The sequence below is a fragment of the Mauremys reevesii genome, linkage group 1 (genome assembly GCF_016161935.1).
Source record: "Mauremys reevesii isolate NIE-2019 linkage group 1, ASM1616193v1, whole genome shotgun sequence".
In the NCBI taxonomy this organism is placed as follows: Eukaryota; Metazoa; Chordata; order Testudines; family Geoemydidae; genus Mauremys; species Mauremys reevesii.
Window position 1 is genome coordinate 16,129,351 of NC_052623.1, and position 13,738 is coordinate 16,143,088.

At 46.2% G+C, this 13,738-nt stretch overlaps 1 protein-coding gene across 4 annotated transcripts in view; it reads right to left on the reverse strand.

The window, feature by feature from the left end:
• Window positions 1-804: 804 nt before the first annotated feature.
• CHRDL2 (chordin like 2) overlaps window positions 805-13,738 on the reverse strand; it is a 58,585-nt gene continuing 45,651 nt past the window's right edge. For all 4 annotated transcript variants that reach the window (XM_039520429.1, XM_039520431.1, XM_039520432.1 and 1 more), the window contains exons 9-11: window positions 13,238-13,420; window positions 7,355-7,447; window positions 805-914 (exon numbers count right to left, since the gene is read on the reverse strand). In XM_039520429.1, coding sequence (XP_039376363.1) covers window positions 835-914; window positions 7,355-7,447; window positions 13,238-13,420 — 356 coding nt within the window. In that variant the 3' untranslated portion in view covers window positions 805-834. The remainder of the gene's footprint in view (window positions 915-7,354; window positions 7,448-13,237; window positions 13,421-13,738) is intronic.

Genomic DNA, 13,738 nt, shown 5'->3' on the forward strand with positions numbered 1-13,738 from the left:
TTCCTCTTTGTCTGGAGTTTGAGTTAAATAGGCAGTAAGTAAATCAAAGGAGATATAAAGATCTGTAAACAGTTGAACTAAAAATCCTCTTCCCTATCTGCCGTCCCTATGTAGGACCCTGATTCAGCCAGGAACCGAAGCATGTCACCTAACTTTAAGAACATGAATAGTTCCACTGAAGGAAGTGGGACTACTCACAGGATTAACGTTTGTACTTGAACTCCTGGCTGAATTAGGTCAGTCTGCAAAGAGGCTACGTCCCTGGGAGATTTGCCATGATCAGATTATAACATCACTAGTTCTCCAGTCCTCCAAGGAGTCGTCCGGCTAAAATAGATTCAAGCGCTGATATTTCTAAAGTAATATCGTTTGTATTTTAAATGCTTTGTACATCACAACGATGCTTACAAAGGAAACAATGACGATTTTCTCTCTTTGCAGGTCTCCTTTAAGATGATAACAGTAGAAGGAACAAGACTCCTGTACTGGTTCACTGGTAGCCCATGGTACTGGCTAGCGATACAAAACAGCTGGGAACCAGAGCCCATAGTTTCTCTCTTCACAGCGCATCCCTCCTGTCTTCTCCTCCACACCCCAGAAATCGTGGACAAGCAGGAGACGAGGGGTTGGCTCCCCCAACCCATCTCTGGGAACATTCCAAAGGGTGTCACGTCCGTGGTTGTTGCCGTGTTTCAGACTCAGATCTGTTGTCGTCGCTGGTTTGATTGCTTGAGTTTTTAGTTTACATCTGTCTTTTTTTTCCTTTTATTGCTGTGCGAGTTTATTTAATAATGCAACTTTTTCATATCTCTATATATTTGTTTTGGGTTTTTTTTACAAGTTCTTTGTTTCTTTCTCTGGACTCTCTGTCATCTTAAGCCCTGAGGTTTGGGCTCTGAAGTTGTTCCAGTGACCTAAATGAGAAGAGGAGACAGATGGATATTTACTACAGATGACTCTCCGACACTTGCCCTATTGGGAATGTAATACTAATAAATAATTATTATTTGTATTATCATGGCACCAGGATCCTAGTCATGGACCAGGACCCCATGCGCTAGGGGCTGTACAAATCCAGAACAAAAAGAGAGTATTATCTTATACTTACAATCTAAGTATAAGACAAGAGACAGATGGGGGAGTACAATGAATAGGGCCCTACCAAATTCACACCCATGAAAAACACATCACGGACCGTGAAATCTCATCTCTTCCCTGTGAAATCTGGTCTTTTCTGTGCTTTTCTGTACTATACAGATTTCACAGGGGAGACCAGAGTTTCTCAAACTGTAGGTCCTGACCCAAAAGGGAGTTGCAGGGGGTTCACAGGATTTATTTTAGGGGGATCGTGGTATTGCCACCCTTACTCCCGCACCGCCTTCAGAGCTGGGTGGCTGGTGGCAGCTGGTGGCTGGAAAGCGGTGGCTGTTGGCCAGAAGCCCAGCTCTGAAGGCAGCACCCTGCCAGCAGCAGTGCAGAAATAAGGGTGGCAATACCATACCATGCACCCTTATTTCTGCGCTACTGCCTTCAGAGCTGGGCAGCCGGAGAATGGATGCTGCTGACTGAGGGCCCAGCTCTGAAGGCAGCAGCGCAGAAGTAAGGGTGGCAATACCATACCATGCCATCCTTACTTCTGTGGTGCTGCTGGTGGCAGCTCTGCCTTCAGAGCTGGGCTCCCGACCAGCAGCAGCCACTCTCCAGCTGCCCAGCTCTGAAGGCAGCGCCGCCGCCAGCAGCAGCGCAGAAGTAAGGGTATCAGTACTGCAATCCACCCTACAATAATCTTGCGACACCCCCCGCAACTTCTTTTTGGGTCAGGACCCCTACAGTTACAACACTGTGAAATTTCAGATTTAAATAGCTGAAATCATGACATTCATTATTTTTAAAATCCTATGATCATGAAATTGACCACAATGGATTGTGAATTTGGTAGGGCCCTAACAATGAGACCATTAATATTGCACCTCCCATCCTCAAAGATCCTAAAGGAGAGGATTTTGCAAAGGATAGATTATAGAAGAATAGTTTCTTCCACTGAAGAGTGAAATTCTATGGCCTGTTTTGCGCAGGAGGTTGGATTAGGGTGATCAGAGTGATCCCTGCTGGCCCTAAAATTGATGAAGTTATGGACATGATCCTGCAGTCTGTGCTCAGGCACACACACACACACCCCAGACTTCAATGGGAGTGGGTCTGAGTAAAGACAAATATCTCCATGGATCACATCAGTAAAGACAAATATCTCCATGGATCACATCACCTCTGAAACTCAGCCATCCACAGGGCAGAGGCAGCATTCAGAAACCTCTGATGGGAGAAAGGTGGCTAAGGAAGACCAGAGCTAAACTCCTAATCTGTGCCCTGAGGCCTTTACAATCCATGCGTCACGGAGGATGTTTACATCTGTAAGATCTCACCAGGAAGACCTGCCAATAGGGAACTTACATTATCATTAGTTTTTATTTATTCGCAGTAATGTAGTGCCCCATCAACCTTGACTCCATCTTGGGATTCCACAGAGCATGGGGATTTCAAACGCGAGGGGGAGATCCTGAAACCATCCCCGCTGGGGTGATTTTAGGGGCTTTCCACATCAGTTTTCCATTATGATTTTCAGTTGGAACCGTTATTACCTTTTTCTTCCTGCTAAACAGTTTTCAACCTGTATAGCGATGGAGGCTATGCATGATTGACAGGGAAATAAGGCTGCTGTGCAAAGACTCCTCCCACTCTGGGCCCCCTAAATCCCAGCTGTCTAGAATCAAGCATATATAGCAAGCTGCTGCCCAGAAATACACTCACAGTACGAAACAATCACATCAGCCCTGACACCCATCCTCCAGTGGCTCCTCAGTCATTCCAATTTAAAACCTTCCACAGAGTTACTCTAACCTAGTCAGTGATTCTTGAGAGGAAGGGCAGATTTGAGGCAATGTGGCCCTTGGGCACTGCTGTGGGACTCAGAAGATTTGAATGCTGTTCTTGGCTCTGCCACTGATTTGCTGTGTGACCTTGGTCAAGTCAATTCACATGTCAGTGCCTCTTTCTCCTGTCCCTCTTAGTTCTGGCTTGTCTACCTGGACTATAAAATCTTAGGGGCAGGGACTTACTATGTGAGTATACCATGCTTAGCATAATGGAGCCATAATCTCAATAGGGGCCTCTATGCACTACTATAATACAACTACTCAAAATAGTGTGTGTGTGTCAGGAGATGTGGTTTCAATCTCTGCCCAAGATTTCCTGTGTAATCTCTGGCAAATCACCCAGCCTACAAAATTTCTCAATCTGTGAAATGAGGATTAAATAATCCTCATCTATCTCTGAAAAGTATTGGGCAGTTTAATTAGTTAGGGCCAGATCCTCAGCTGGTGAAGGCAGTTTACACCAGCTCAAGATCTGGCCCTCTACCTTCGTACAGCACTTTCAATATGGTAAGTGATATAAGCGTTAAGTATTATTGGAACTAATCATTTGTATTGTGTGGGTTTTGGAAGGACTGCACTTCTTTTTGTGTTCATGGAGCATCCAAGAAAGTATCACAATTTTCTCAAATGTATTCATTATTAAAACCAATTCAACACATTTTGGGGGTGAAGTTTGTTAACTCTCCAGTTCATCATTGGAAATCTGAAATTCACATTCTGTTACCTCGTTGTGATTGGTCACAAACCACAACCTTGTTGTGATTGGTCGTAAGCCCCGTGTGATGGAGTTTTTTCCTGGCCTCTTATTGGCTAAATGTAATTCCTTTTCTCCTAGATTTCTGGATTACAAATTTAAAATTCCTTTTCTGCTAACACTCTTGCTAGTAAAACCTTGCCATACGACTGTACAAAGGGCTGGGAAGGACCTTAGATTAAAAATTCAAGTGGAAAATATTTTGTAGTATTTGCCTAGTTCTTATTGTCATTAAACTCATACAGAGTGTCACTGAGTCAGAGAGAAAGGATGGCCCGGTGGGTAGGACAGTAGCCTGGTATCCAAGAGCGCTAGGTTCAACTTCCAGTACTGCCATACACTTTAGGTATAACCTAGGGTGAGTCACTTAGGGCAGGTCTACACTACCCACCGGATCGGCGGGTAATGATCGATCTATCAGGGATCGATTTATCGTGTTTAGTCTAGACACGATAAATCAATCCCCGAGCAGTCTCCCGTTGACTTCGGTACTCCACCGCCACGAGAGGCGCAAGCGGAGTCAACGGGGGAGTGGAAGCAGTCAACTCAGTGCCGTGAAGACGCCGCGGTAAATCGACCTAAATACGTTGACTTCAGCTACGCTATTCTCGTAGCTGAAGTTGCATTCTTAGGTTGATCTCCCCCACCCCCCAGTGTAGACCACGGCTTAGTCTCTGTGTGCCTCACTTCTTCATCTGTAAAACGGGGATAATAAAACATTGCTACCTCAGGAGTGTGCTAAGGGAATAAATACATTACAAATTGTGAGGTGCTCAGAGTCTATGGTAAAGGAGCCATATATATATTTCAGATGTCTAGGACACACACTGTAACAAATGTGTGCTGTGGTATATTGGTTCAGATTTATTTTACTGTGAAATATCACAATAATCATTGTACACCCATCTGAAAATCAGCCGCGGAAGATGTCGGGGAGGCTGTCTTTTGTATTGCTAGTAAGTTTCTGATTCCAATGTTCTATACAGTACTTTGAAACCTTCCTTATCCTCCCACTAGCTGATCCCAGCCCCTTTAATCCCAGGAAGGATTGTGTATCCCTAATACTGTCATATCCAGGAGGAATATTTTCTAGCTGAATTAGTCTCCTGTCACTGGGCAATTGTTGGCCAAGGCTTTCCTAGAAATCTCGCTAACTGTAATTGATGATTTCACAACTTTGCTATTTTTTCACACCACAGTCCCTTTCAGAGCAGCACACTTGTGAAATCGCAGAGGGCAGGGTGTTTAGGTCATCGGAAGCTTCATCGGGGAAAAACAGGATCACAATGACATGGTGTTAATCCTTGCGTGGGCGAAATAAGGATGAACAAAAGGAATTTTTAACAGTTATTTTAGGCATTTCTGCCTTGGACATTTTGCAGCCCAATTAATTTTTGTTCTTGAAATCTCTGCTGTGCATGACTTTAAACAATGGCGCGCTGTGCATGACTCAGGAATGTGAGTGCTCACAAAAGGTGCCAGCCTATTTAAATCCAGAGATCGTGAGCACAGCAAACCAGATCAACAAAAGGGCCTATCTCCTCAGGTGACCCAGGATAACATAACCCAGTATTTAAGTATGCACAGGAGACAAAGAATGAAAATCAGGGACAGGCGCAAGGGTCAAAGGTTTAAAACGAGCTCTCCCGACAGCACCACTGCTCTGCAATGGAGTTCATGGAGTGGGTTGACGCTGCCTAGAGGAACTCTACCTGGATGCATGAAATGACCAGGATGGGAAACAGGGACTGATGGCCTCAGAGACTAACGTCCTCTAGTTATCCACCAGACAGATGGCAAGTAATCCCACACAACCCTGCTTCAAAGCCCTCTGAACTCAATGAGCCATTCCATTTACTTAATGGGCTTTGGATAAGGCCTGATATACACTTCATCTCTCTCCTAGCTGGACCCTGTCTAGGTGGAGCAGGAATTTCCACCTGCACTGTCCATTCAGTCTCTGGCCCTTTTGGTGACAAAAGTGCCCATCGGTGCTAATTGTAAGAGAAGGATTTGTGAGGTGGAAATTAGGATATTTGGAAAAGATTTCAAGTATCAGAGAGGTAGCCGTGTTAGTCTGGATCTGTAAAAGCAGCAAAGAGTCCTGTGGCACCTTGTAGACTAACAGACGTATTGGAGCATGAGCTTTCGTGGGTGAATACCCACTTCGTCCGATGCATGTCGACGAAATGGGTGTTCACCCACGAAAGCTCATGCTCCAATACGTCTGTTAGTCTATAAGGTGCCACAGGACTCTTTGCTGCTGGAAAAGATTTCTAACTCTAAGGGTAGTTAAGCTCTGGAATAGGCTTGCAAGGGAGGTTGTGGAATCCCCATCACTGGAGGTTTTTAAGAACAGGTTGGTGTGACAGGGTGCCGGGCATGAAGTGCTTAATCTGCCCCCTGACACGCCAGCCCCAATCAAGGGGAATGGATCGGGGCTGGCTGAATAGCCCTGCCTGCTTGGCAACTAGAAACACCTGCCAGCCTAAGTAGCCATGGGCTATAAAGGCTGGGAGGGCAGGGAGGGGTGGGGAGATACAGAGAATGGCCAGAGGCTGAGAGGGACTGGTGGCTCTGGTCTGCTGCTTGTGAAGCCTGGCTGTAAAATCCTGTATATAGATAGTAAGGTGGTGGTGGTAGGAAATAGATATAAATAAAATTCACTGGTGATTGCATCAGCCTGAGGCATCCCTGACTGGTTTGTGAGGGCAGCAGGGGCAGAAGCTAGAGGGGCCCAGCTGCGCTTCGCTACAGTTGGACCAATAGCTGTCAGGGACTGTCTAGGTCCTGCCACGAACCAAGGGGCTGGACTCAGGGGCACCAGAACAGCGGGGACCCGGGGGCCATGGCCCCACCACTTTTTACTGGTCATAAGGGCAAGTGACCAGGGGAGGGAACAGAGAGGAGAAATCAGGGGGTGGGGTCTTGGGGAGAGGGCGGGGCCTCAGGGGTGAGGGGGGGCATGGTTTGGGTGCCAGTGGCCCCCCCACTTTTAGGAAGCTTCCTCCACTCCTGGCTGGTCTTGTGTCCCTTCCAGCCCTACATTTCTATTACTCTCTGACATGGCTCCACTGAGCTGAGACCCTCACTTTCCTGTTACACAGGCTGCTGAACAGCTATCAGATGATCAGTCTTGGCCTGGACCAAGCAGTGAATGACTATGCAGCTCAAGCCCTCTGCCAGCATGTGGCCTGGTGGTGCCAGGTTATTACAACATTTACACACTTCCAGGAACATTAAGGAGGATTTCAATATTTCGGGGAGTGTTTTGTCAAAGCCATTGCGTCACTTTTTCCGGTAATGCCAGATGGATTAGATATAAAAATCAAACAGTTTTACGGACTTTGGAGAGATGTAACCTTTGGGTTGTGTAATCATGTGTCCACTTGAAGGAACTTGGCTGGCCTTTCAAATATTATTATAAAGTGAAAATGTGACTGGTAACAAAGCAGACTGTGCACGTGTTTAAAGACACCTAGTCTGTGCCCCTTGTTAAATGTGGACAAGCCAGTTTGCTCACACTGTATTTCATTTCTCCCCATTTGCTCAGTGGGGTAAAAAAGATCTTTACGGGATGACTGATGAGTCCAGAACACATATCGGTAGAACCCAGGCTACTATTGCCAGGAGATTACAGAAGTAAAGATTTGCTTTTTATTTGTACCTTCATTTGTTCTGGTGATCAGCCTAAAGTTCTGTGCTTCTGAGTTGAACTCCTGTTTCCTGATCTTCTTGATCTGTATCAAATGAAATATTCCTGGGGACAGAGATGATTGGCATGAAAATTTTGCAGCCAGTTATAGCTTACAGATCAGCTCCATTTTAAAACAGAACAACCCCACCACCACCACCACCAACAACAAAAACCCTTCTCTTTAGCTAGCTGATTAGAAAGGTAAAAATATAGGAACAGTGGAAGCACCAGACTGGATCAGACCTGTGGGCCATCTAATAAGATCACAAGAGCCGCCATACAGGGTCAGATCATGGCCCATCTTGCTCAGTATCCTGTCTCCAACAGTGGCCTTTACCAGAGCATCAAGGGGAGTGTACAGAACAGAGCAATTATGGAGAGATCCGTCGCTGTCTTCTACCCCTGACTTCTGGTAGTCAGAGGTTTAGGGTCACCGCAACCATGGGCTTGCACCCCTGACCATCTTCTCCCCAAGAACTTATCCAGTTCTTTTTTGAACCCAGGTATACTTCTGGCCTTCACAACAACCCATGGCAATGAGTTCCACCGGTTAGTTGTGCGTTGTATGAAAAAGTACTTCCCCTTGTTTGTATTAAACCTGCAGCCTATTAATTTCATCAAGTGGTCCCTAGTCTTTGTATTGTGGGAAAAAGTAAATAAACCTTCCCTATTCGCTTTCTCCACACCATTTGTGGTTGTATAAACCTTTATCAGATCCCACCTTAGTCATCTCTTGTCTAAGGTGAACACCCCTAATCTTTTAGTTTCTCCTCGTATGGAAGCCATTCCGTACTCTTGATCATCTTTCTTGCCCTTCTCTGAACTTTTTCCAGTTCCACTAAATCCTTTTTGAGATGGGGCAACCGGAACTGCAGGAGTGTTCAAGATGTGGGCGCACCATGGGTTCATATCGTGGCATTAGGGTATTTTCTGTCTTATTATCTATCCCTTTCCCAGTAGCTCCTACCGTTCTGTGAGCCTTTCTGACTGCTGCTGTGCACTGAACAAAAGTTTTTAGAGAACTATCTCCAGTGACTCCAAGATCTCTTTCTGGGATGGTAACAGCTGGTTTAGAACCCCGGGGAGGGCAAGTGGGGCAATTTGCCCCAGGCCCTGGGCCCCACAGGGGCCTCGCGAGCCCTGGCCGAGAATCCCTTCTCTGGCTAGAGGCGCCTTTTTCATTTTTACTCACCCGGCAGCAGTCCGGGTCTTCGGTGGCACTTCGGCGGCAGGCCCTTTACTCACTCCGGGTCTTCGGCGGCAATTCGGCGGCGGGTCCTGCAGTGCTGCCGAAGATGCGAAGCAAGTGAAGGACCCGCCACTGCCACCACCAAAGACTCGGAGCACTGCTGAGTGAGTACAAGCGCCACAGCAGGTGGCGCCTTTTTTTATGTCCTCTCCCCCGCTTTGCCCCAGGCCCCCTGACTCCTCTGGGCGGCCCTGCTCGTTGTATACATATAGTGGGCGTTATTTGTTCCAATGTGCGTAACTCTGCACGTATCAACATTGCATTTCATCTGCCACTTTGTTGCCCAGTCGCCGGGTTTGGAAAGATCCCTCTGTAACTCCTCGCATCCCATTATCTCCTCCATTATCCTGTCTCCAAGAGTCGCAACACCAGATACGTCAGAGGAAGGTACAAAAAAAACTTGCGTTGAGTTATCATGATTTCAAAATATCTCTGTAATAATAGGAATAACTAATAACAGTAGCACTTGGAGACCCCAGCCAAGGCCAAGCAAGGCCCCATTGCGCTGCACAGCACCTAGCACCTGATCTCAGCTGTGGTCTCTAGCTGCTACCATAGCACAGACAATAACAACAGGGCTCTGTCTCTCTCATTGCCCTCCTGACAAACACCTCCAGCCTCATCTCTGCACCCCTCCTTTCAGACCCCCTCTTTCCCATGTCCATAGAACTGGCTGATGCTGATTCATGTTTCATTTTTCTAGGCATTCAGCAGCCAACTTTTTTTTTAATCCCCCAGTTTAGAAATGCAGCTTGACTAGGAAATATAAAAATATTTCTATATAGATTTATGCTTCTTTTGTGCCAGAGTCAGAATGCGAGCGGGGGCGTTTGAGTCAATTGTTTAATTCAGGAAAAGCAGAACATGTATTTAGCAATGGAAATGACCTTTAAGATGGATTAGGTATTATAACGTTCCTATTAAGTAGTGAAGTGCTGACAAATGTGCCAGGTATGCCTGGAACATCCTTCCTCACCCTCTCACTTAGCCTCTCTCCTGCCAAGGGCAGCCTCTGTGTCCACGGGTTTGGGATGTGAGAGGAAGTGTCAGCTAGTGGTTGAAGCAGAGGACTCAAAGGCATGACTAGAGCTGAGTGAATCATTTTGGATTTTTCGATTTTGTGGCCTCATTGAAAAACCGAAGAAAAGATCAGTTAATTTCAAACCCAAATTAAGTTGTTTTTTTTTCAGTTCTTCTCAATGAAATAAAAAACCTGAAAACATTTCCTTCAGGTCGAACAAAACATTTAAAAAAATGTCATTTCAGATCAATGTTTCGGACATTTCCAAAATTCTTGTTTTCCGTTTTTTTCAGTTGAAGCTACTTGCCAAATTTGACTTAAATTCACAAATAGTTTCAGCGCCCAGAGAAATGCATTTTCTGGTGAGTTTACTATTAGCCAAAAAAAAAAAAGTCACCCGGCCTTAGTCCTGACTCTTGGGCTCCATTTCTGGCTCTGGCTCTGGCTCTGGCTCTGAGCTGATCTGTGCCTTTGGGCAGCCTCAGTGCACTCTCTGTATAAAATGGGTATAATACCTCCCTCACCTGAGTGCTTAGAGGCTTAGTTAATGACTTAATGAAGTATGGTCCAGTGACTAGGGTGCTCGCCTGGGCTGTGGGACACCCGTGTTTGATTCCTCTTCTGACACAAACATCCCATATGACCCTGGGCAAGTCACCTAGCCACTTTGGGCCTCAGTTCCCCATCTGTAGTATGGAGATAACAGCCCTGCCCTACCTCACAGGGGTGGTGTGAGGAGAAATACGTTGGGAGTTTGAAGACGCTTGGCTTCTTTGGTGATGGGGGCCATGTAAGTACCTTAGTTAGAAAACATCGAACTTTCTTAGCTATAAAAGGTCAGAGTAGATTATGGATCACACTGGAGCATCCATTTCAATAGGACCCACGGGGGCTTCACAGAGAAGAAGTCTTCTGTGTGAGGGGCTAAGAGGATCCAGCAGGGTTAGCAGATAGGTGGAGAGAGACAAATGGCCTGTCCTCTTAAGGAGCACAGCTTCCTGAGGGGATCCTTGCTTTTCTCCTTCATTCACCTTTCCTAATGGGCAAAGGGCCCTCTGCTCTCCTGAGGACAGCAACAGTCCTAGCCATGTGAGAAAACCGTGTGCACGTGTGTGTGTGAACTGACACAGCCCTGAGCGTGTGTTTATCGAGAGTGCTGCACAGTCCCGACAGCAGCATACGTGTGTGTGTGTGAGAGAGAGAGAGAATGTCAGCTGACACCAGCCTGGCCAACAAGGTACATGTGTCTGTGTCTCTGAGACACTGAGAATTGCTACTTTTCACAGAATCATAGATTTTAAAGCCAAAACGTACCATTTTGATCAGCTAATCTGGCCTGCATAAAGGCCAGAGAACCTCACCCAGTAATTCCGGGGGGTGGGGAGGGGAGAGAGAGAGATAAAATCTGCTAAACTGCTCCCTAAAACAGTCTTATCAACAGCCTGAATAAACAGAGAGGGGGACAGAACAAACCAGTATGTGCGCTCCACCCTGTGACTACGGGGCTCAGCTCATCTATCTGCTCCCCAGGAGTCCCACTAGGGAGGGACAACAATGGCAGCAGGGGCCTAAGGGAAGGACGAATCATTTTTACCATGCAAGTTCCACCCCCCGGCTCCTGCAACAGTCTCCTCAAAGCCCACTTCTTTCTGCTTTCTGCCCCCAGCTCTAAGCATAGAAACCGAATGTAAAAATCAATGCCAGTGCTTTATAACGCCTTAGGAAATAACAGCACTCGCCTGCTTCACAAGGGTGTTGCCATGCTTACTAAATTAACATGATGTTAGGTCTAGGTGTACTTAATCCTGCCTCAGCACGGGGGGCTGGACTAGATGACCTCTGGATTTCTCTTCCAGCCGGACATTTCTCTGATTCTATATTTACAAAGTGCTTTGAGATCCTCAGATGAAACACACGAAGAGTGTCCTCTTGCACCCTCTGAAATCAATGACAAAGTTTGCACTGATTTCCACAGGCCCAGAATCAGGCCCTATACTATTATAATTGAGGTGATGTGTAGACACAGACTGTAACAAAGCAGGAATAAATAATACTGCTTAGGGGTGAGAAATACGATAGGTCACACACAATAGCGAGGTGGATGAACTCCAGTGGTCTGCTCCCAGCCTCCCTGCACCCACAAATCTTCTTCTGTTACTCAAGTGAAATACAGCGTAGTGGTGGAATCCATACGTGCCTGAGCTCACACAGTCTCCCAGCAGTAACACTCTATGCTGCCAAGCAAAAGAGCCGAGCTGCACTCTTGGATGAGGGCTTTCCCTGTCTTGGCTGGCAGAGCTGCAAGCTCCCTGGAGGCATTAAGCATTTGGCGTTGGTAAGTGGGAGGACCACACCATGCACTGTTTTGGTAATGACGCCTGCCAACCAATGATGAGCAGCCAGTGTCTGCTCATGAACTTGGCCCGATATCCTGAGTCAATGTCTCAGACTGTGACAATCCTTCAGTGCCTGTCAATCTCAGCATCCATGGCTGGAGACAGAGACAGACCTAGGAGGGATGGGTACTCCAGTGGAGGAGCTCAGATACCATGGTGATGGGTGTCCTTATTAAAACCTAGATCAGTACAGCCTTCATATTATATTATATATTATAGAGGTCACCTGAGAAAGAAGAACCCGGCCAATGAAAGAAAGAAGGTGTTTATGGGTATGGATAGAATATGAGCTTAGTGAACCATACGGAACAACTGAAATGGAGATCTTCTGGTATAATAATACCCTCCATTTTCAAGCACCCAGAGCCTTCTAGCCAGCTCCAGTTTATTATGGGTGATCCACAGAGCAATCATCTACTAAATCAAGAATCTGAATTACAATGGGCAGTGGATAGTGGCTAACAGGTCCAGCAGGCCAGATCCTCAGCTGACGTAAATAGGAACATAGAATGTTAGTCTGTTAGTCTTTAAGGTGCCACCAGACTCCTTGTTGTTTTTGAGGATGTAGGACTGGAAAGGACCTTCTATTGTAAATTGGTGTAGATCATTTGAAGTCAGTGGAGTGACGCTGACTTACACCAGCTGAGGAAACTGCACGGTACTGTACTATATGTATAGTGTTTCATTTGAGGTCTCCTCTCATTTTACTGCTTATTAGCTATACTTCAACCTCAAAAACTGAGAGTTTTGGGTCAGATCAGTATTCAAAAGTTTGGATCCAAATCCATCGAGTCTGGAGAATTTGACATGTTGTGTGATGTTGATTTCCAGTGTGTTTGCTGCTTCCTGTTGAGTCAGTCTGCAAGTCCTGAGAAGAGCTTTATTGCAGTAGTGCAATGTTTGCTCTTTCAGTTTGGGGTGGAAGATGGAGAGGACACGGCTCAGGCAAAAATGAAAAGGAATGAATGGAACTGTTTTGAATGTCAGAAAGAGTTCACCTTGGGTTTGGTGTGAATTCAAGGGCAATGGCTGAAGGAGGGTCAGATTTTATCCAGACTGGTTTACTCAACTATTGTGCATCAGGTCTGTGTTACAATGGGGTCTGGAGAGGAGACTAAACAGGTATGGCCAATGACCCTTCAAATAACCCTTAAAAATCCTTTGCTTGTTTCATTCACCAGATTCACCTTTTACCGGTTTCCAGCTGTAAATTTCCACCTCTTCAGAAGAGTCTTTCTCGATTGCAATTTTCCTCAGGTCTTCCTTTGGGCTCTCAGAGCCGGGTGGCACAAACATGTAGACCAATACCCTGTTCAGATTCTTGGCACATCGGGGGGTATTTATTTCATCGGTGGGCTTGACTTTGGCATCTAGGCACAAACAAAGTCAGCATTAGTTGTTTCGCAGCTATGTAGTCAATAAGAGTGGCACAAAGACTGGAGACCAGGCCTTTTATTTACGACTCAGAGCAAGTCCACACTGCAATCAGAGGTGTGATTACAGCTCAGGTAGACATACCTGAGCTGGCTTTGATCTAGTTAGCATGCATACCAATAGCAGTGAAGACGCAACACCACAGGCTTCAGTGTGGGCGGTTCAAGCCCACCGAGAACCCTGAGCATGTCCTCACATTCTTAGTCCATGCCAGGATCTGTGCCTGTGTCTTCACGGCTAATTTTAGCCATGCA